The sequence below is a fragment of the Aegilops tauschii genome, chromosome 5 (genome assembly GCF_002575655.3).
Source record: "Aegilops tauschii subsp. strangulata cultivar AL8/78 chromosome 5, Aet v6.0, whole genome shotgun sequence".
NCBI classification, from domain to species: Eukaryota; Viridiplantae; Streptophyta; class Magnoliopsida; order Poales; family Poaceae; genus Aegilops; species Aegilops tauschii.
In genome coordinates this window covers 301,956,627-301,976,399 of record NC_053039.3, presented here as the reverse complement: position 1 = coordinate 301,976,399, position 19,773 = coordinate 301,956,627, and the positions used below count along the sequence as shown (strand labels likewise).

General features: G+C 47.5%; 2 protein-coding genes across 2 annotated transcripts; both read right to left on the bottom strand.

Moving 5' to 3' along the window:
• Positions 1 to 10,063: 10,063 nt before the first annotated feature.
• On the bottom strand, positions 10,064 to 10,450 carry LOC109787255 (uncharacterized). The gene has a single exon (XM_020345812.1). The coding sequence runs from the start codon at positions 10,448 to 10,450 to the stop codon at positions 10,064 to 10,066; it is 387 nt and encodes a 128-aa protein (XP_020201401.1).
• Positions 10,451 to 15,884: 5,434 nt separating this feature from the next.
• LOC109787254 (polyadenylate-binding protein-interacting protein 8-like) lies at positions 15,885 to 19,520 on the bottom strand. Its single transcript, XM_040389643.3, has 10 exons — positions 19,117 to 19,520; positions 18,427 to 18,540; positions 18,277 to 18,321; positions 17,346 to 17,418; positions 17,131 to 17,243; positions 16,984 to 17,043; positions 16,860 to 16,907; positions 16,683 to 16,751; positions 16,200 to 16,261; positions 15,885 to 16,122 (listed from the first exon to the last, which is right to left on the bottom strand). Exons 1-10 carry the CDS (start codon positions 19,489 to 19,491, stop codon positions 16,059 to 16,061), a joined length of 1,023 nt encoding a protein of 340 aa, XP_040245577.1. The 5' UTR covers positions 19,492 to 19,520; the 3' UTR covers positions 15,885 to 16,058.
• Between the last annotated feature and the right edge of the window lie 253 nt (positions 19,521 to 19,773).

The following is a 19,773-nucleotide window of genomic DNA, read 5'->3' as shown; positions in this document are numbered from 1 at the left end:
GGTTATTATAATATTTCCTTGTTCATGATAATTGTCTATTGTTCATACTATAATTGTGTTATCCGGAAATCGTAATACATGTGTGAACACATAGACCATAACATGTCCCTAGTGAGCCTCTAGTTGACTAGCTCGTTGATCAATAGATGGTTACGGTTTCCTGACCATGGACATTGGATGTCATTGATAACGGGATCACATCATTAGGACAATGCTGTGATGGACAAGACCCAATCCTAAGCATGGCACTAGATCGTGTAGTTCGTTTGCTAAAGCTTTTCTAATGTCAAGTATCATCTCCTTAGACCATGAGATCGTGCAACTCCCGGATACCGTAGGAATGCTTTGGGTGTACCAAACGTCACAACGTAACTGGGTGGCTATAAAGGTGCACTACAGGTATCTCCGAAAGTGTCTGTTGGGTTGGCACGGATCGAGACTGGGATTTGTCACTCCGTATGACGGAGAGGTATCTCTGGGCCCACTCGGTAATGCATCATCATAATGAGCTCAATGTGACTAAGTAGTTAGTCACGGGATCATGCATTACGGAACGAGTAAAGTGACTTGCCGGTAACGAGATTGAACGAGGTATTGGGATACCGACGATCGAATCTCTGGCAAGTAACGTACCGATTGACAAAGTGAATTGTATACGGGATTGCTTGAATCCTCGACATCGTGGTTCATCCGATGAGATCATCTGGAACATGTGGGAGCCAACATGGGTATCCAGATCCCGCTGTTGGTTATTGGCTAGAGAGCGGTCTCGGTCATGTCTGCATGGTTCCCGAACCCGTAGGGTCTACACACTTAAGGTTCGGTGACGCTAGAGTTGTAGAGATATTAGTATGCGGTTAACCGAAAGTTGTTCGGAGTCCCGGATGAGATCCCGGACGTCACGAGGAGTTCCGGAATGGTTCGAAGGTAAATATTTATATATAGGAAGTCCAGTTTCGGCCACCGAAAGAGTTTCGGGGGTCACGGGTATTGTACCGGGACCACCGGAAGGGTCCCGGGGGTCCACCGGGTGGGGCCACCTATCCCGGAGGGCCCCATGGGCTGAAGTGGCATGGGAACCAGCCCCTAGTGGGCTGGTGCGCCCCACCCAAGGGCCCAAGGAGCCTAAGGTTGAAAACCCTAGGGGGCCGTTGCCCCCCGAGGGGCATGCGCCCCCCTGGTTGGAAACCCTAAGGGGGCCGTTGCCCCCCGAGGGGCCGCCGCCCCGGGGGCCGCCGCCACCCTCTAGATGGGATCTCCAAGGGGGGTATGCGCTCCCGCCTAGCCCCTATATATAGTGGAGGGGAGGGAGGGCAGCCGGACCCTAAGCCCTAGCGCCTCCCTCTCCCTCCCGTGACACCTCTTCCTCCTCCAGTAGCGCTTGGCGAAGCCCTGCTGGAATCCCGTTGCTTCCACCACCACGCCGTCGTGCTGCTGGATCTCCATCAACTTCTCCTTCCCCCTTGCTGGATCAAGAAGGAGGAGACGTCTCCGCTCCGTACGTGTGTTGAACGCGGATGTGCCGTCCGTTCGGCGCTAGGATCATCGGTGATTTGGATCACGACAAGTACGACTCCATCAACCCCGTTCTCTTGAACGCTTCCGCTCGTGATCTACAAGGGTATGTAGATGCACTCCTCTCTCTCTCGTTGCTAGATGACTCCATAGATTGATCTTGGTGATGCGTAGAAAATTTTAAATTTCTGTTATGATCCCCAACAGTGGCATCATGAGCTAGGTCTATGCGTAGTTTCTATGCACGAGTAGAACACAAGTTGTTGTGGGCGTCGATTTTGTCAATTTACTTGCCGTTACTAGTCTTATCTTGATTCGGCGGCATCGTGGGATGAAGCGGCCCGGACCGACCTTACACGTACGCTTACGTGAGACAGGTTTCACCGACTGACATGCACTAGTTGCATAAGGTGGCTAGCGGGTGTCTGTCTCTCCCACTTTAGTCGGATCGGATTCGATGAAAAGGGTCCGTATGAAGGGTAAATAGAAATTGGCATATCACGTTGTGGTTTTGGCGTAGGTAAGAAACGTTCTTGCTAGAAACCTATAGCAGCCACATAAAAATTTGCAACAACAATTAGAGGACGTCTAACTTGTTTTTGCAGCATGTGTCATGTGATGTGATATGGCCAGAAGAATGTGACGAATGATATATGTGATGTATGAGATTGATCATGTTCTTGTAATAGGAATCACGACTTGCATGTCGATGAGTATGACAACCGGCAGGAGCCATAGGAGTTGTCTTAATTTATTTATGACCTGCGTGTCAACTGAAACGTCATGTAATTACTTTACTTTATTGCTAACCGTTAGCCATAGTAGTAGAAGTAATAGTTGGCGAGACAACTTCATGAAGACACGATGATGGAGATCATGATGATGGAGATCATGATGATGGAGATCATGGTGTCATGCCGGTGACAATGACGAACATGGCGCCCCGAAGATGGAGATCAAAAGGAGAAAAATGATACTGGCCATATCATGTCACTATTTGATTGCATGTGATGTTTATCATGTTTTACATCTTATTTGCTTAGAACAACGGTAGCATAAATAAGATGATCCCTTGCTAAAATTTCAAGAAAGTGTTCCCCCTAACTGTGCACCGTTGCGAAAGTTCGTTGTTCCGAAGCACCACGTGATGATCGGGTGTGATAGGTTCTAACGTTCGCATACAATGGGTGTAAGCCAGATTTACACACGCAATACACTTAGGTTGACTTGACGAGCCTAGCATGTACAGACATGGCCTCGGAACACAAGAGACCGAAAGGTCGAACATGAGTCATATAGCAGATACGATCAACATGAAGATGTTCACTGATGATGACTAGTCCGTCTCACGTGATGATCGGACACGGCCTAGTTGACTCGGATCATGTATCACTTAGATGACTAGAGGGATGTCTGTCTGAGTGGGAGTTCATTAATAATTTGATTAGATGAACTTAATTATCATGAACTTAGTCTAAAATCTTTACAATATGTCTTGTAGATCAAATGGCCCACGCTAATGTCAACCTCAACTTCAACGCGTTCCTAGAGAAAACCAAGCTGAAAGACGATGGTAGCAACTATACGGACTGGGTCCGGAACTTGAGGATCATCTTCATAGCTGCCAAGAAATCATATGTCCTTGAAGCACCGCTAGGTGAAGCACCCGTCCCAGCAAACCAAGACGTTATGAACGCCTGGCAAACACGTGTTGATGATTACTCCCTGGTTCAGTGCAGCATGTTTTACTGCTTAGAACCGGGGCTCCAAAAGCGTTTCGAGCAGCACGGAGCATATGAGATGTTCCAAGAGCTGAAAATGATTTTCCAAACTCATGCCCGGGTCGAGAGATATGAAGTCTCCGACAAGTTCTACAGTTGTAAGATGGAGGAGAATAGTTCTGTCAGCGAGCACATACTCAAAATGTCTGGGTTGCACAACCGCTTATCTCAGCTGGGAGTTAATCTCCCGGATGATGCGGTCGTTGACAGAATCCTTCAGTCGCTCCCACCTAGCTACAAGAGCTTTGTGATGAACTTCAATATGCAGGGGATGGAAAAGACCATTCCTGAGGTATATTCAATGCTGACATCAGCGGAGGTGGAGATCAAAAAGGAACATCATGTGTTGATGGTGAATAAAACCACTAAGTTCAAGAAAGTTAAGGGTAAGAAGAACTTCAAAAAAGACGGCAAGGGAGTTGCCGCGCCCGGTAAGCAAGCTGCCGGGAAGAAGACAAAGAATGGACCCAAGCCTGAGACTGAGTGCTTTTATTGCAAGGGAAACGGTCACTGGAAGCGGAACTGCCCCAAGTACTTAGCGGATAAGAAGGGCGTCAATACCAAAGGTATATGCGATATACATGTTATTGATGTGTACCTAACCAGCGCTCGTAGTAGCTCCTGAGTATTTGATACCGGTGCGGTTGCTCATATTTGTAACTCAAAGCAGGAGCTGCGGAATAAGCGGAGACTGGCGAAGGACAAGGTGACGATGCGCGTCGGGAATGGTTCCAAGGTCGATGTGATCGCCGTCGGCACGCTACCTCTACATTTACCTATGGGATTAGTTTTAAACCTCAATAATTGTTATTTAGTGCCAGCTTTGAGCATGAACATTGTATCAGGATCTTGTTTGATGCGAGATGGCTACTCATTTAAATCCGAGAATAATGGTTGGTCTATTTATATGAGAGATATGTTTTATGGTCATGCCCCGCTGGTCAATGGTTTATTCTTAATGAATCTCGAACGTGATGTTACACATATTCATAGTGTGAATGCTAAGAAATGTAAGGTTGATAATGATAGTCCTACATACTTGTGGCACTGCCGCCTTGGTCACATTGGTGTCAAACGTATGAAGAAACTCCATGCAGATGGACTTTTGGAGTCTCTTGATTATGAATCATTTGACACGTGCGAACCATGCCTCATGGGCAAAATGACCAAGACTCCGTTCTCCGAAACAATGGAGCGAGCAACCAACTTATTGGAAATCATACATACTGATGTGTGCGGTCCAATGAGCGTTGAGGCTCGCGGTGGCTATCGTTATGTTCTCACCCTCACTGATGACTTGAGTAGATATGGGTATGTCTACTTAACGAAACACAAGTCAGACCTTTGAAAAGTTCAAGGAATTTCAGAGTGAGGTTGAGAATCAACGTGACAGGAAAATAAAGTTCTTACGATCAGATCGTGGAGGGGAATAGTTGAGTCACGAATTTGGCACACACTTAAGGAAATGTGGAATTGTTTCACAACTCACGCCGCCTGGAACACCTCAGCGTAATGGTGTGTCCGAATGTCGTAATCGCACTCTATTGGATATGGTGCGATCTATGATGTCTCTTACTGATCTACCGCTATCATTCTGGGGTTATTCTTTAGAGACTGCCGCATTCACTTTAAATAGGGCTCCGTCGAAATCCGTTGAGACGACACCGTATGAATTATGGTTTGGAAAGAAACCTAAGCTGTCGTTTCTTAAAGTTTGCGGATGCGATGCTTATTTCAAGAAACTTCAACCTGAAAAGCTCGATCCCAAGTCAGAAAAATGCGTCTTCATAGGATACTCTAAGGAAACCATTGGGTATACCTTCTACCTCAGATCCGAAGGCAAGATCTTCGTTGCCAAGAACGGGTCCTTTCTGGAGAAAGATTTTCTCTCGAAAGAAGTAAGTGGGAGGAAAGTGGAACTTGATGAGATGACCCCTCTCGAACCAGAAAGTAGCGCAGCACAAGAAAATGTTTCTGTGGTGCCTGCACCGATTAGAGAGGAAGTTAGTGATGACGATCATGATAAAGTTACCACTGAACTTCGTAGGTCCACAAGGACACGTTCCGCACCAGAGTGGTACGGCAACCCTATCATGGAAATCATGTTGTTGGAAAACGGTGAAACTATGAAGAAGCAATGGCTGGCCCAGATTCCAACAAATGGCTTGAAGCCATGCAATCCGAGATATGATCCATGTATGAAAACAAAGTATGGACTTTGACAGACTTGCCCGATGATCGGCGAGCGATCGAAAATAAATGGATCTTTAAGAAGAAGACGGAGGCGGATGGAAATGTTACCATCTATAAAGCTCGACTTGTCGCTAAGGGTTATCGACAAGTTCAAGGAGTTGACTACGATGAGACCTTCTCACCCGTAGCGAAGCTGAAGTCCGTCCGAATCATGTTAGCAATTGCCGCATTCTACGATTATGAAATATGGCAAATGGACGTCAAAACGGCATTCCTTAACGGCTTCCTTAAGGAAGAATTGTATATAATGCAGCTGGAAGGTTTTGTCGATCCTAAGAATGCTGACAAGGTATGCAAGCTCCAGCGCTCAATCTATGGGCTGGTGCAGGCATCTCGGAGTTGGAACATTTGCTTTGATGAGATGATCAAAGCGTTTGGGTTTACACAGACTTATGGAGAAGCCTGTGTTTACAAGAAAGTGAGTGGAAGCTCTGTAGCATTTCTCATATTATATGTGGATGACATACTATTGATGGGAAATGATATAGAATTCTTGGAAAGCATAAAGGCCTACTTGAATAAGTGTTTTTCAATGAAGGACCTTGGAGAAGCTGCTTACATATTAGGCATCAAGATCTGTAGAGATAGATCGAGACGCCTCATAGGTCTTTCACAAAGCACATACCTTGATAAGATATTGAAGAAGTTCAATATGGATCAGTCCAAGAAGGGGTTCTTGCCTGTATTGCAAGGTGTGAGATTGAGCACGGCTCAATGCCCGACCACGGCAGAAGATAAAGAAAAGATGAGTGTCATCCCCTATGCCTCGGCCATAGGGTCTATTATGTATGCCATGCTGTGTACCAGACCTGATGTAAACCTTGCGTAAGTTTGGTAGGAAGGTACCAAAGTAATCCCAGCATGGAACACTGGACAGCGGTCAAGAACATTCCGAAGTACCTGAAAAGGACTAAGGATATGTTTCTCGTTTATGGAGGTGACGAAGAGCTCGTCGTAAAGGGTTACGTCGATGCTAGCTTCGACATAGATCTGGATGACTCCAAGTCGCAGACCGGATACGTGTATATTTTGAATGGTGGGGCAGTCAGCTGGTGCAGTTGCAAGCAAAGCGTCGTGGCGGGATCTACATGTGAAGCGGAGTACATGGCAGCCTCGGAGGCAGCACATGAAGCAATCTGGATGAAGGAGTTCATTGCCGACCCAGGAGTTATTCCCAATGCATCGGGGCCGATGACTCTCTTCTGTGACAACACTGGAGCTATTGCCCTTGCCAAGGAGCCCAGGTTTCACAAGAAGACCAGGCACATCAAGCGTCGCTTCAACTCCATTCGTGAAAATGTTCAAAATGGAGACATAGATATTTGTAAAGTGCATAAGGATTTGAATGTCGCACATCCGTTGACTAAACCTCTTCCACGGGCGAAACATGATCAACACCAGAACTCTATGGGTGTACGATTCATCACAATGTAACTAGATTATTGACTCTAGTGCAAGTGGGAGACTGTTGGAAATATGCACTAGAGGCAATAATAAAATGGTTATTATTATATTTCCTTGTTCATGATAATTTTCTATTGTTCATGCTATAATTGTGTTATCCGGAAATCGTAATACATGTGTGAACACATAGACCATAACATGTCCCTAGTGAGCCTCTAGTTGACTAGCTCGTTGATCAATAGATGGTTACGGTTTCCTGACCATGGACATTGGATGTCATTGATAACGGGATCACATCATTAGGACAATGATGTGATGGACAAGACCCAATCCTAAGCATGTCACTAGATCGTGTAGTTCGTTTGGTAAAGCTTTTCTAATGTCAAGTATCATCTCCTTAGACCATGAGATCGTGCAACTCCCGGATACCGTAAGAATGCTTTGGGTGTACCAAACATCACAACGTAACTGGGTGGCTATAAAGGTGCACTACAGGTATCTCTGAAAGTGTCTGTTGGGTTGGCACGGATCGAGACTGGGATTTGTCACTCCGTATGACGGAGTGGTATCTCTGGGCCCACTCGGTAATGCATCATCATAATGAGCTCAATGTGACTAAGTAGTTAGTCACGGGATCATGCATTACGGAACGAGTAAAGTGACTTGCCGGTAACGAGATTGAACGAGGTATTGGGATACCGACGATCGAATGTCGGGCAAGTAACGTACCGATTGACAAAGGGAATTGTATACGGGATTGATTGAATCCTCGACATCGTGGTTCATCCGATGAGATCATCGTGGAACATGTGGGAGCCAACATGGGTATCCAGATCCCGCTGTTGGTTATTGGCTAGAGAGCGGTCTCGGTCATGTCTGCATGGTTCCCGAACCCGTAGGGTCTACACACTTAAGGTTCGGTGACGCTAGAGTTGTAGAGATATTAGTATGCGGTTAACCGAAAGTTGTTCGGAGTCCCAGATGAGATCCCGGACGTCACGAGGAGTTCCGGAATGGTCCGGAGGTAAAGATTTATATATAGGAAGTCTAGTTTCGGCCACCGGGAGAGTTTCGGGGGTCACGGGTATTGTACCGGGACCACCGGAAGGGTCCCGGGGGTCCACCGGGTGGGGCCACCTATCCCGGAGGGCCCCATGGGCTGAAGTGGTGTGGGAACCAGCCCCTGGTGGGCTGGGTCGCCCCACCCAAGGGCCCAAGGCGCCTAGGGTTGAAAACCCTAGGGGGCCGTTGCCCCCCGAGGGGGCATGCGCCCCCCTGGTTGAAAACCCTAAGGGGGCCGTTGCCCCCCGAGGGGCCGCCGCCCCCCTCTAGATGGGATCTCCAAGGGGGCCATGCGCCCCCCTAGCCCCTATATATAGTGGAGGGGAGGGAGGGCATCCGGACCCTAAGCCCTGGCGCCTCCCTCTCCCTCCCGTGACACCTCTTCCTCCTCCAGTAGCGCTTGGCGAAGCCCTGCTGGAATCCCGCTGCTTCCACCACCACACCGTCGTGCTGCTGGATCTCCATCAACTTCTCCTTCCCCCTTGCTGGATCAAGAAGGAGGAGACGTCTCCGCTCCGTACGTGTGTTGAACGCGGAGGTGCCGTCCGTTCGGCGCTAGGATCATCGGTGATTTGGATCACGACGAGTACGACTCCATCAACCCCGTTCTCTTGAACGCTTCCGCTCGCGATCTACAAGGGTATGTAGATGCACTCCTCTCTCTCTCGTTGCTAGATGACTCCATAGATTTATCTTGGTGATGCGTAGAAAATTTTAGATTTCTGTTACGATCCCCAACAGGGTGTACCTCGGCTCGTTCCGCGCGCTCTCCGGCAGCGACGACCGGATCCTCACGATCTCGCCGCGTCGTTCAGCACCTGAGGGCGGCGGTGGCACCGGAACCGCACCGGCGCTGAGCCTCCACGAGCCCGGACCCGCATGTCCGGTGGCGCTGGGTAGTCCGCCTCATAGAGGAGCGGGCGTCGTCCTCGTGCAGGTGGCGGCGGCCAAAGCCGTTGGCCGCCGCTGCATCGCCAGGGCAGCGCTCGGCCATGGCGTCGACGGGGAGAGAGGGGAGATGGCGTCGGTGCGGACAGGGCAAGAGGGGCGTCGTCGGCGTGAGGAGAAGGGGCTGTGGCGAGGGAGTGTGTGGCCATCGGCGAGGGAGGGACGGCTTTTATAGCGGCGGGTTGGCGGCGAGCGGGCGGCAGCCATGTGTACACGTGGCGGGAGGGGGCGGGATGCGCGTTGGCGCGCCTTCACTGTGCCGCCCGTTAGGAATCAATGGAAGGCTGGCCAGCAGCAGCCTTCGCATTGATTCCTCGCGGGAAACCGAGACGATGAAGACGACGAAGTTGGCCAGTCGCTGACTCGGTGGGTCCATCAGCCTTTCACGCCAAAATCGTTTCCCCAGGTGCCCCCGAGCGCTCCGAAGTGCGTCGGGTTCGACCTGAATCTGCCAGCGCAAAATTTGGCCCTAACCGACGAAAACTGAGCTTCTGGGGGCGCGATTGGGCCATTTTTTGAGCCAGCGCTAAAAAGGGGTTTGGGGGGGGGGGGCCTGTGGGGGGTGGGGGGGGGGTGTGTGTGTGTGTGGAGATGCTCTTAGTTACAACTACATGATGGGTGTAGAGATGTTGGCCTGAGCAGCGTCTTCTTCAGCAGCATGTTGTGTTGGTGTTGGGTGTCCTTGGAAAGTGTATGTGCGCGGCTGTGTTTCTTGGAGTTGTGGAGCACCCATCTTGGTCCACGCTTGATAATTGCTCGCAGGGTGGCGGATGTAGCCTCTTTCGTATTAAGAGCATCTTCAACAGCCGCGCAACGTGCCGCGCGTTAAAAACTCATTTGCCACGCGCTCTTCGTCTGGTTTGACGCGGCTGGCAGCGCTGGTTCCAGCAGCCGCGCTAAAATTGAGCGCGCGTAGCTCCAGCGGCCGCGCTAAAATGCAGCGCGCGCTAAACGTTGCGTACATTTTTTAATAAAAGTGATAAATAAAATTCATAGATAAAAATGATACATAGATATTTTACATAGTTCCATAGCATAGATAAATTAAAAAACTACGGTGCAACGATATAAAAAAATTTACTAGATAGTGCAACTACAACCTACTCCCAGTTGTCATCATCATCATCATCACCATCCTCGCTGGTCTGGTCCGAGGTATCAATCCACATGTCCTTCCAACGGTCATCATCAGATGAAAAGATCGTCTGCCCACCATTTTGAGCGATTTCACACTGTGATAACGCCAGGGCCTTCCGCCGATGTCTGTCCAACCGCTCCGCGCGGCGCCTTGCCCAGAAGGCTTCCTCGTTGGCGACGTCCTCCGGGTGGTGCCGGCGCCACTCCGTCATGGCCCGCTCGTCCTCCTCGGTGACAAGGAGGCGGCGCTGCCGCCGAGCGTGCTCCGCACGGTCCTGGTCCGTGATAAGACGAGGCAGAGGGGCGACGTCCTGCGCCTGCTGGCGCGTGTGGACATCCTGGAAGTTCATCTGCTAGCGCGGCCTGTCCAGGCGCCACGCCGGCGCGTCGTAGGCGCGTGCGGCCTCGTGCGAGGTCTGGAACGTACCGAGGCCGAGCCGGACGTCGCCGGACCGAATCTCGGCGGAGTACCAGCCGTTGGGGCGCTGGCGGACGCCGCGGTAGCCCGACGCTCCTCGGCGGCGCGGCGGCATGGTGGCGCAGCAGTGGCGGGGCGCTGGAGCGGCGAGGAGAGGAAGCGGTGGAGGCGCTGGAGCGGCGAAGAAGCTACGAGGCGCGCGTGGCAGTGTAGATAGGCGCGTGGCGAGCGCCGCAATTTATAGGCGCGCCGGAAGCGGCGCGCCAAAAGTAGCGCGCGAGCTGCCGCCCTTTTTCCCGCACGCGCAATTATTTCCCGCGCGCGCTTGTTTCCAGCCACCGCTGGAGCGGCGAAACCGTCCAGCACACACTAAAAACCAAGTTTACCGCGCGCGCCTTTTGGCGCGGCTGTTGGAGATGCTCTAAGATGTTAAGACTTGCTAGCATGGCGACAAGTTTATGCAGTAGGTACTTCGGTATGGAGACTTGAGCTCTTCTTTCGATACTCGTGCTTTGGTATGGATTATTCTCGATCGTGGAGGTCTTCTTTGGAGTAGTAGGTGCTTTGGGGCATGTTCGACAGCCCTCTGCTCCTCATTTCTCAACTCCTAGCTCCATGTAGAAGCGGAGCGCGCGGAGCGTCACTTTGGCTGCTCCAAGAAAATGGCCTGCTGGCCGCTCCGCTTTGAGAAAAGCGTGAATCTAACGCGTTCGGTGCCACACTGGCTGTTCCAAGAGCTGAGCCGCGGAGCCGAGGGCTGCCGAACAGGGGCTTGGTATTGATATATTTTTTCTGATTGTGAAGGTTAATATTTGCCATTTTTTTCCATTCTCCATCAACGTGCATGCAAAAAACTGTGGGCGCATTGTGCGAGGATTGAACACAAATCTCGTCTGATTCAATGTTGTTGGGTGAGGTTCATACACACCAAGGAATATTTTTCTTTCATAAATATTGTTGAGGTGTTTTAAGTTAGGCAAGATCTCACGAGCACGTTGTTGTTGCTGCGTTATGGAAGCTTATTTTGCGAGAAAATATTACTTAACGTGGATAAGGTAGATCCAGGTTTACAACCCCTCGAGGGCCTCATCACAGCCAAACTGGCGAGTTCATGACTAAGCCTTTCCTCTCCTGCTTTTTTTTAGAAAAAGTTTTGATCTATTCATCAATTGTCAAGATAGTACAAAAAAACTAGAAGTAAAAATACATCCAGGTCCGTAGACCATCTAGCGACGACTACAAGAGTTGGAGCGAGCCGAAGGCGAGTCACCGTTATCGCCCCTTCCTCATCGGAGCCGGATAAACCTTGCTGTAGTAGACAGTCGAGAAGTCGTCGTGCTAAGACCCCATAGGACTAGCGCACCAGAACAACAATCGTCGCTGATGAAGAGACGTGTAGATCAGAAGAGACCAACCTGTAGAGACACGAACACAGACGAACGACCGGATCCACGTGGATCCACCGAAGACAAACGCTGATCAAATCCCATGAGATCCGCCGAAGACAATTCTTCACACGCCCTCCGATAATGCTAGATGCACCACCAGGGCGGCGGCCAGGCGGGGAGAACCCCATTCCATCTTTAAAGAGCCGCCCTTGTCTCGCCTCTCTAAGCAGGACACAAACCCTAACAGAACAAAAAAAAACACCTAAAAACAGAGCCCTCCCATCGGCAAGGGCCGAGATACAAGGTAGATTGGCGGCGGCTCCGGCGGGAGGCACGAGAAGCCCTAAGCGGCTGGGTGCCCTTTGGTACGAGCGAAGGGGCGTAGTTTTACTTCTCTTGCTTGATGGCCTTTTATTGCCATTGACAAGGCCTTTAATCTCCTGGACTAGAGACCCATCTGACCTATCCACGGCCGCTTGGGAGATCATCAATGCAACTTCAGAGTTATCTGTCTCCAGTATGAGCGGCGTTGTGCTCCACTCCATCGCAAGGGCTATCCCCTCCCTGCAAGCTTCCAGTTCCCATAAGGGCATTATTGCATGTGAACAAATGCTGGCATAATGTGAACACAATGGAGCCCTTGCTATCTCTAAGCAGTGTGGGCTCTCCCATTTGCTGCACTCTACGAATAAGCTCCATCAACATCTAGCTTAAGCCATCTCTTGGGTGGCGCCTCCCATTGCTCCGGCGGGCGTACCATCTCATGCCTTTTTTCCTGCCTAGAAGTGATGGGAGCAGTAGCATGGCAAGCAGGATCTTGAATCACCATTTTTGCTTTCGAGAAATCCTCCTTTTGATGTTGTTGGATACACAAAAGAGAAGTAACATAGCTGTGGAAAAAACGGCGAGAGGTTTCAGTTGAGGGCGGATCCTTATCATGCGTAATTTCATTGAGAACGTGCCATGATCTCCACAACGTCATCAAGAGCACCACACGGGAGGTATTTGAGAGTGGCTCTAACACATCGAACAAGCACTTAGGCCCAGTATTGCGAAACGAGCTATTCTTCGAGAGCACCCAGTCCATCGCCACCGCACGCCAGAGATCCACCGCACGGGGGCACCTACACATAGCATGGAAGCCATCCTCGAGCATTCCAAACCACACAATGAACAAACGTCAGTGGCCTTCAGGTGACGAGAAAAGTTATTTTACCAAGTTGCGAGAGAGACAGTCACAAGTCGCCATGGGAAGACACGCGTACCTTTGGGTGAGCAAGGCACCCCCATATGGTCTTCCAGATGTTGCAACGACCATCCGTTGCCCTGCTCGTGGCCATGCCGACGGACGCTTGCGCTCATCCATGGCGAAGCGATTACTGAACATACAGTGAAGATATCGTTCTTTTCCAGAGCCCATGCGAGGACGTCGTTGGGGGCTCAAGGTGATGTCCACATGCTGGTGATAATATCAAGGTTTGCCAGGAGGAAGTGCTCGCGGAGGAGATCCATCCCCCATGCCTCTTGGCTATCTAGGAGATCCGACAACGCCGAAGTCTGCAAGTGCCCTATAGCATGATGGGCTTACCAGACGACTCCCGTGGCAGCCACCTATCCCTCCAAATATGAATATTTTTGCTGTTTCCAACATGCCAAACAAGGCCCTTTTTTAGTAGCTCGAGCCGTGCTGAATGTCGTGTTAGGTTGCTGAAGCATTGCCTGTAAAATGGTGTCCTCAAGGCGTCCTATCAGGTTTTGAACACCTGCACACAAAGACTATTAGGCTTGGTTAAAAGTCTCCATGCCTGCCGAGCAACCAACATTTGATTGAAAACACTCTGAATCTCTGAACCCCAACCCTCCTTTCAAATTGTGTGCCATGATGCTAGACCACAACCTCCATGAGTTTTCCTCTTCCATTTCGATGCACCTCACCAAATTTTTTGAACCGTTCTATTGAGATTACCACACACTGGCATGGGAAGTTTGAAGACCCCCATAATATAGGTTGGAATGGCTTATGCAACTGCTTTAATCATCATTTCTTTTCATCCAAGCGAAAGAGTGTCACCCGAAGCAATGATGTGTTTGGTTAGCTGCACTTGGAGATTTTGGAATTTCCCCCTCAACACTCGCCCTTCTAGATTTGGCAGGCCCAAGTATTTCTCCTCAAAAGTTGTCCTCTGGACGTGCAAGGCAACATGTACACTCTCCTGGTTGTGCTCCAAACAGGCCTTCCCAAACATGATGCTACACTTGGACGGATTGACATGGCAACAAAAAATGTTGTTTTTGTGACCGGGGGGAGACAATTCATCATGTATTTATGTCATGTCCGTTTACTACATTGATCTGACATATGGTTCATGTTGCGTAAAATTTAGCACCACCAACGAGTATTCCAGACCTGTTTCGAAACTGGTTAGGTGGCATTCGTCAGAAGTTGAAGGCCCAAATTCGTGTGGGAGTTTGTGACATTCATTGGGCACTATGGAATTGCCAGAATGATTTCGTGTTTAACAGATCATCTTCTCCAAATTTCTTGCAGGTTATTTACAGACCTACAACTTCAATTCGTTTGTGGTCAACAGCGTGTGGACGCGCGGGTGATTATGGACTCTAGGTGCAGCCAACTGGAAATGCTTACGTTGGATCTGTTCAACCAGTCTGGCTGGCGAGCTACTCGTAGATTAGGTGGATGAGCTATGTAATCTCAGGTTCGACCACTTGTGGTTGTGTTTTTCCATTTATTTGTTTTACTTTGGAGCACTCATGACTTGAAATTATTCCGTGCTTAATAATATGGCTATGTGCATCGTGTGATGCAGAGGCCAGGATACTACCATTTTTGAAAAGATGCCTCTTGGTCATCTAGGAGATCTGATATCCGGTGAAGTCTACAAGTGCCCTGCAGCATGATGGGCTTGCCAAACGACTCCTGTGGCAGCCACCTATCCCCCTAGATATGAACATTTTCAACACACCAAACATGGCCCTTTTTTAGTAGCTCAAGCCATGCTGAATGCCATGCCAGGATGCTGAAGCATTTCCTGTAAAAAGGTGTCCTCAATGCGTCCTATCAGGTTTTAAACACTTGCAGAGAAAGACTATTAAGCTTGGTTAAAAGTCTCCACGCCTGTCGAGCAACCAATGTTTGGTTGAAAAACACTCCGAAATATCTGAACCCCAACCCGCCTTTCATTTTGTGCGCCATGATGCTAGACCACAACTTCCAGTGAGTTTTCCTCTTCCCTTTCGATGCACCCCACCAAAATTCCGAACCATTCTATTGAGATTACCACATACTGGTATGGGAAGTTTGAAGAACCCCATAATATAGGTTGGAATGGCTTGTGCAACTGCTTTAATCATCATTTATTTTCATGCAAGCGAAAGAGTGTCACCCCAAGCAATGATGCATTTGGTTAGTCGCACTTGGAGATTTTGGAATTTCCCTCTCTACACCCGCCCTTCTAGAGTTGGCAGGCCCAAGTATTTCTCCTCAAAAGATGTCATCTGGACTTGCAAGGCAACATGTACACTCTCCTGGTTGTGCTCCAAACAGGCCTTCCCAAACATGATGCTACACTTGAACGGATTGATAAGCTGGCCCACTCTAAGATATACTGATTATGTTTCCAACATCATTTACCTAGGTTGTGTCCGCCATAAAGAACAACAATCATGTGTGAACAACAAGTGTGACATCCCATGAGCTCTTCCCCACACCTTGTGGGGGAGGTGGGGGGGGGGGGGAGGGTTGAAGTGCCCTTTTTATTCGGCTTTCATGTCAAATGGTAAAGATGTGCGACAATAGTGTTCTTGCTACAAAATTAATATAAAGTTTTGCGTTTTTGATGGTCGATCTCTTTGAGATAGCTTGTGTTTTATGTTGTGAGAGAACTTCGTTTTCTTCTATTTAGGTCATTTTGCACCATGTGCTATGTCGGTTCACCGCATTAGAAATTCAGTGAAACATGTCATAGGAACCATACCGGTTTGTGTTTTATTGTATAATATCGACAACATAGTATTGAACTAGCATTCACTTTCATTGATTGCCTAAACTAGTACTGGACGAGTTGGCCTCTAGATAAAACACCTCATTCTCTAAGGCACAACTGACAGAGAGGCATCAATTAGATATCAACGCTAGTGATCAAGGTGCCGATTATCATTGAAGGTTGTCCTGATTGGTGTCTTTGAAGGGACCACCCTGTTAAATATACAAGTAAAAATTATTTGGTCTTTTCAATGTGCAAAAAATTATGAATTAGGGGCGGGTTATCAAACCTGATAGCAAGGCCTCTCATGTATATGCCACTCGAGCTCAAAGCAATAATGGCGCCACTAACCTGTAATGCACATAGATAAAAGTATGTTTTTAGACATTTAGTCTTCATATCATGAGTAAAATCCCGGCATGAAAAATAAACATTCTGGTGGTCAACATAAAATGGAAAAAAAAATCTCTTGAGAAACACATTACAGTTATTAGATATCTTGTAAAGAATGACATAATAGCTAGAGATTTGAGATCACAAATTGTTTTCAGTATATTTTTGTGATTATCAACATTAGAAAAATAATACAAGAGTGTGAACATTAGGTAGCTCGTAGATTTATCAACATAAGGTATATGTACACGAAAATAGAGTGGGTCACACACATACAAGTGCGATGTCCACATGATAAGTACGAGGATGGATACACATATAATTATAGCAAAGTAAAATATATAACACAATAGAAGATATGATGGATTGAGATTATCACCTCCACAAACTCAATAAAAGCTATCTGAGTGGCATGGTTGTTATGACCCAAAAGCCTTACATGAGAAACCTATAATCCATTGAAACAAGGATACAAATGAATTATACTTGTTTTTCTTTTGATTTTTTTAAAAAATGAACATAATTATATATGGTGTTTTTTGTTGAGTTTGCTAACCAAGCCAAAATATCTCTCGAAGAAGTCCTTTAGCTCGGCGGCAGTGACCTATATGTAAAATTTAAAAGTGAAATATTAACACTAATACACAACATGTGCAAACGAATCCTTAGGCTATACATACCATATGTTCAATATTAGTGCAATATACTGTCCTTGAAGACCTCTCCTTTTCATCTTCAGACTGCAATAATATTGAACAATTTTTTTTGCATGAGGTATTGCCATCTAAGAATCACTTAACAGTAAATGATGTTTATGTTGTAGATACCCGAGGAAGAAATGAATGCTTGATAGGCGCGATTGCATTCCTAGAAGGTGCTACTTTCAGAGGGTGAAGTCCTATAATGATCCCATCAAGATGTAGCGCAATAGCTGCGTTCTCTGAAAATGTGTAAAGGTTGGCTTTAGGTCTTATTTACGAACTGCATTCTGTAGTGATTTTTGAGGAACATCAATATTTGAGCATGTGATATGGTGACTAACCCTGATGCTGAAACTCTATGAATGCAAAGCGAAATCCAGAAGTGGGGTCTCCACTAAGACGACAATCTACAACCTATTGAGAAGAGTAAACAATGTTTTAGTCACATTGTTTATGTAATGGTACATAGCACTTACATATATTTTCATGTGTGGTGGAGAAGGGAACTACAAATTATTCAACTATTTATGTTAATCACATAACTGCATGAAAATAGGAAGAACATCACCCAAATATGCTTAACACGTTACCTCACCACAACCAATTGATCAAATGAAAAAGTCCATTAGTTTGATGAAAACAATTAGATGATGGCGTTAAACATGCTAATTAGATGAAATGTCGATAGCGTGAAAAACTATTATGCTAAATAGCTACGTCCCATGCAGGAGTACATTCTCATACCCCCAAAAGCAATCCAAACATCGAATGTAAAATTCTTCTATGAATCATAATTAGCCATGTTGAGTTCACCCATCTATTTCAGCTAGCACATGCATACACTACAAAATCAAAGCATCCTTCCCGTGCACCTTCACACAAATTCGTCCACAATATAAGCCTAGATATAGCTAGCTAGCTACAGGCTATGAGTTCCATATATGATTTACAACAATATTGACATAGAGAAATATGCTACAACAATTAAATTGCTAAACTGAACTAAGGCTTGCTCACTGTTTTTTTTCTAAGATATATAATACATAAAGATGCAAATAACTGCAATATATTAGCCAACAATCTGTCAAGCATGCGAACTTTTTGCTGAGGAAGTCAAGCATGTGAACTGAGCGATGGAGAGCATAATCCACATGATCTTGTATTCTCAAAAAGAAAAACTACATTATAAATATAGTAATCTACATTCTCGCGAAAAAAGTAATCTACATTGCATATTTTTATCATGTTTAGAAGGGTGGGAATTAGACATACGACTCCGCATATCCCAAAGAGCCCAGCCAACATTTCTTCGGTGACCTGAAATAAACAAATGTCACATCCAAAAGTGACACATTACTTCAGATTTGCAAGTTACACAAAAATATCGCTTTTATTGCACACGGAAAAAACATTATTTCTTACAGAGTGATCAATATCGGCAACATAAATTGTTCTTCTCACAAATTCTTTGTCGTGGATCCTTTGAACCCGGTAAGAATACCTGGACCTTCCCTGTTGCGAGTAGTTGCTAACCCTCTGTAAAAACGTGTAGTCCATCAAATTTCCAAACAAGTAATGATAACACCGTCAAATTTGAACAACAATATAAATAGGATGGCTAAGAAAATAAAATTGTAGCCAATGCTGAACTATGCGCATAATTGAGATGACCCGAAACGTTTCATAAATCCAAAAGAGAGAGATGTTTGAAGTGGCTAATACATACACAATATGTCTCAAAGAGAAAAAGAATTGATCTGCTTTGGATCTGCCAGAAAAAAGGTAAACATGACAGGGGCTAGAACATGGAAGAAACAAGCTATAGGTCAGACTCGAGCACAATTAATAATGGAAAATTAAGAAAACTATCATCAAGGTCTTGAACGCATCAACTATGATCTTTCCAATCAGAAGAAGCTAAGATCCAATAAATCACTTGATTCAAAAAGGAAAGCTTAAAACCCCAACAAGAAAGCTCCAGAATGAAAGCAAGAATGGAAATCGAGGACGAAAGAAGAAGAAGTGCCGCAGGAAGGGACAAAAGTAAAATTGAAAACGCCTGTAGGATATAGATATCAGATATGTAGCTAGCACTTTGTCGCTTTAGCTTACTGATCTTCTCCAGGTCCTCGTTGGGACGGCATTGCCGATGTAGACGCCGGTGCCGCGCGCAGGGTAGTCGACCACCGTGGGATCCTGCAAGTAGAGCCCCTGCGTCACGACGAACTCCGGCGCGTCTGCGGAGAGCCCCCTCCTTGATCGGCCCCCAACGCGCCACCACGGCACGAACTCCCTGGCGAGCGGGTTAAGCGCGGCGGCAGCGCCCACGGGCAAAGACTCCTTGGCGAGTGGGTTCAGCACGTCGGCGGCGGCGCCCATGGGCACGAACTCCCTGGCAAGCGCGTTGAGCAGCGCGGCGGCCGCCGAGACTGTCGTCTGGACTGTCTGGTCCGCCGGCGTCGCACCGCTTCCTCGCACCGCGTCCATGGATGCTCGAGCCGAAGAGAAACGGTAGAGCTAGCACTGGAACTGGACTGGAGTGCTATCTCCGGCTTGTATTTATGCAGTACGCTCCTGCGCCGCGTGATCCTAAGGATCGAGGGCAGAAGTCAACCGTAGACTCGCTGCAGAAGGGACAGCGCCGCGCGTTCCACGGCAGCTTCCCTGACGTCAGTTTCCACTTTCCGGATAATGTTTTGTCACGTACAAGGGTATGGTTACACGCTCACTGACATGCGGGGCCGAAAAGGCCGTGGGGGCACAACTGCA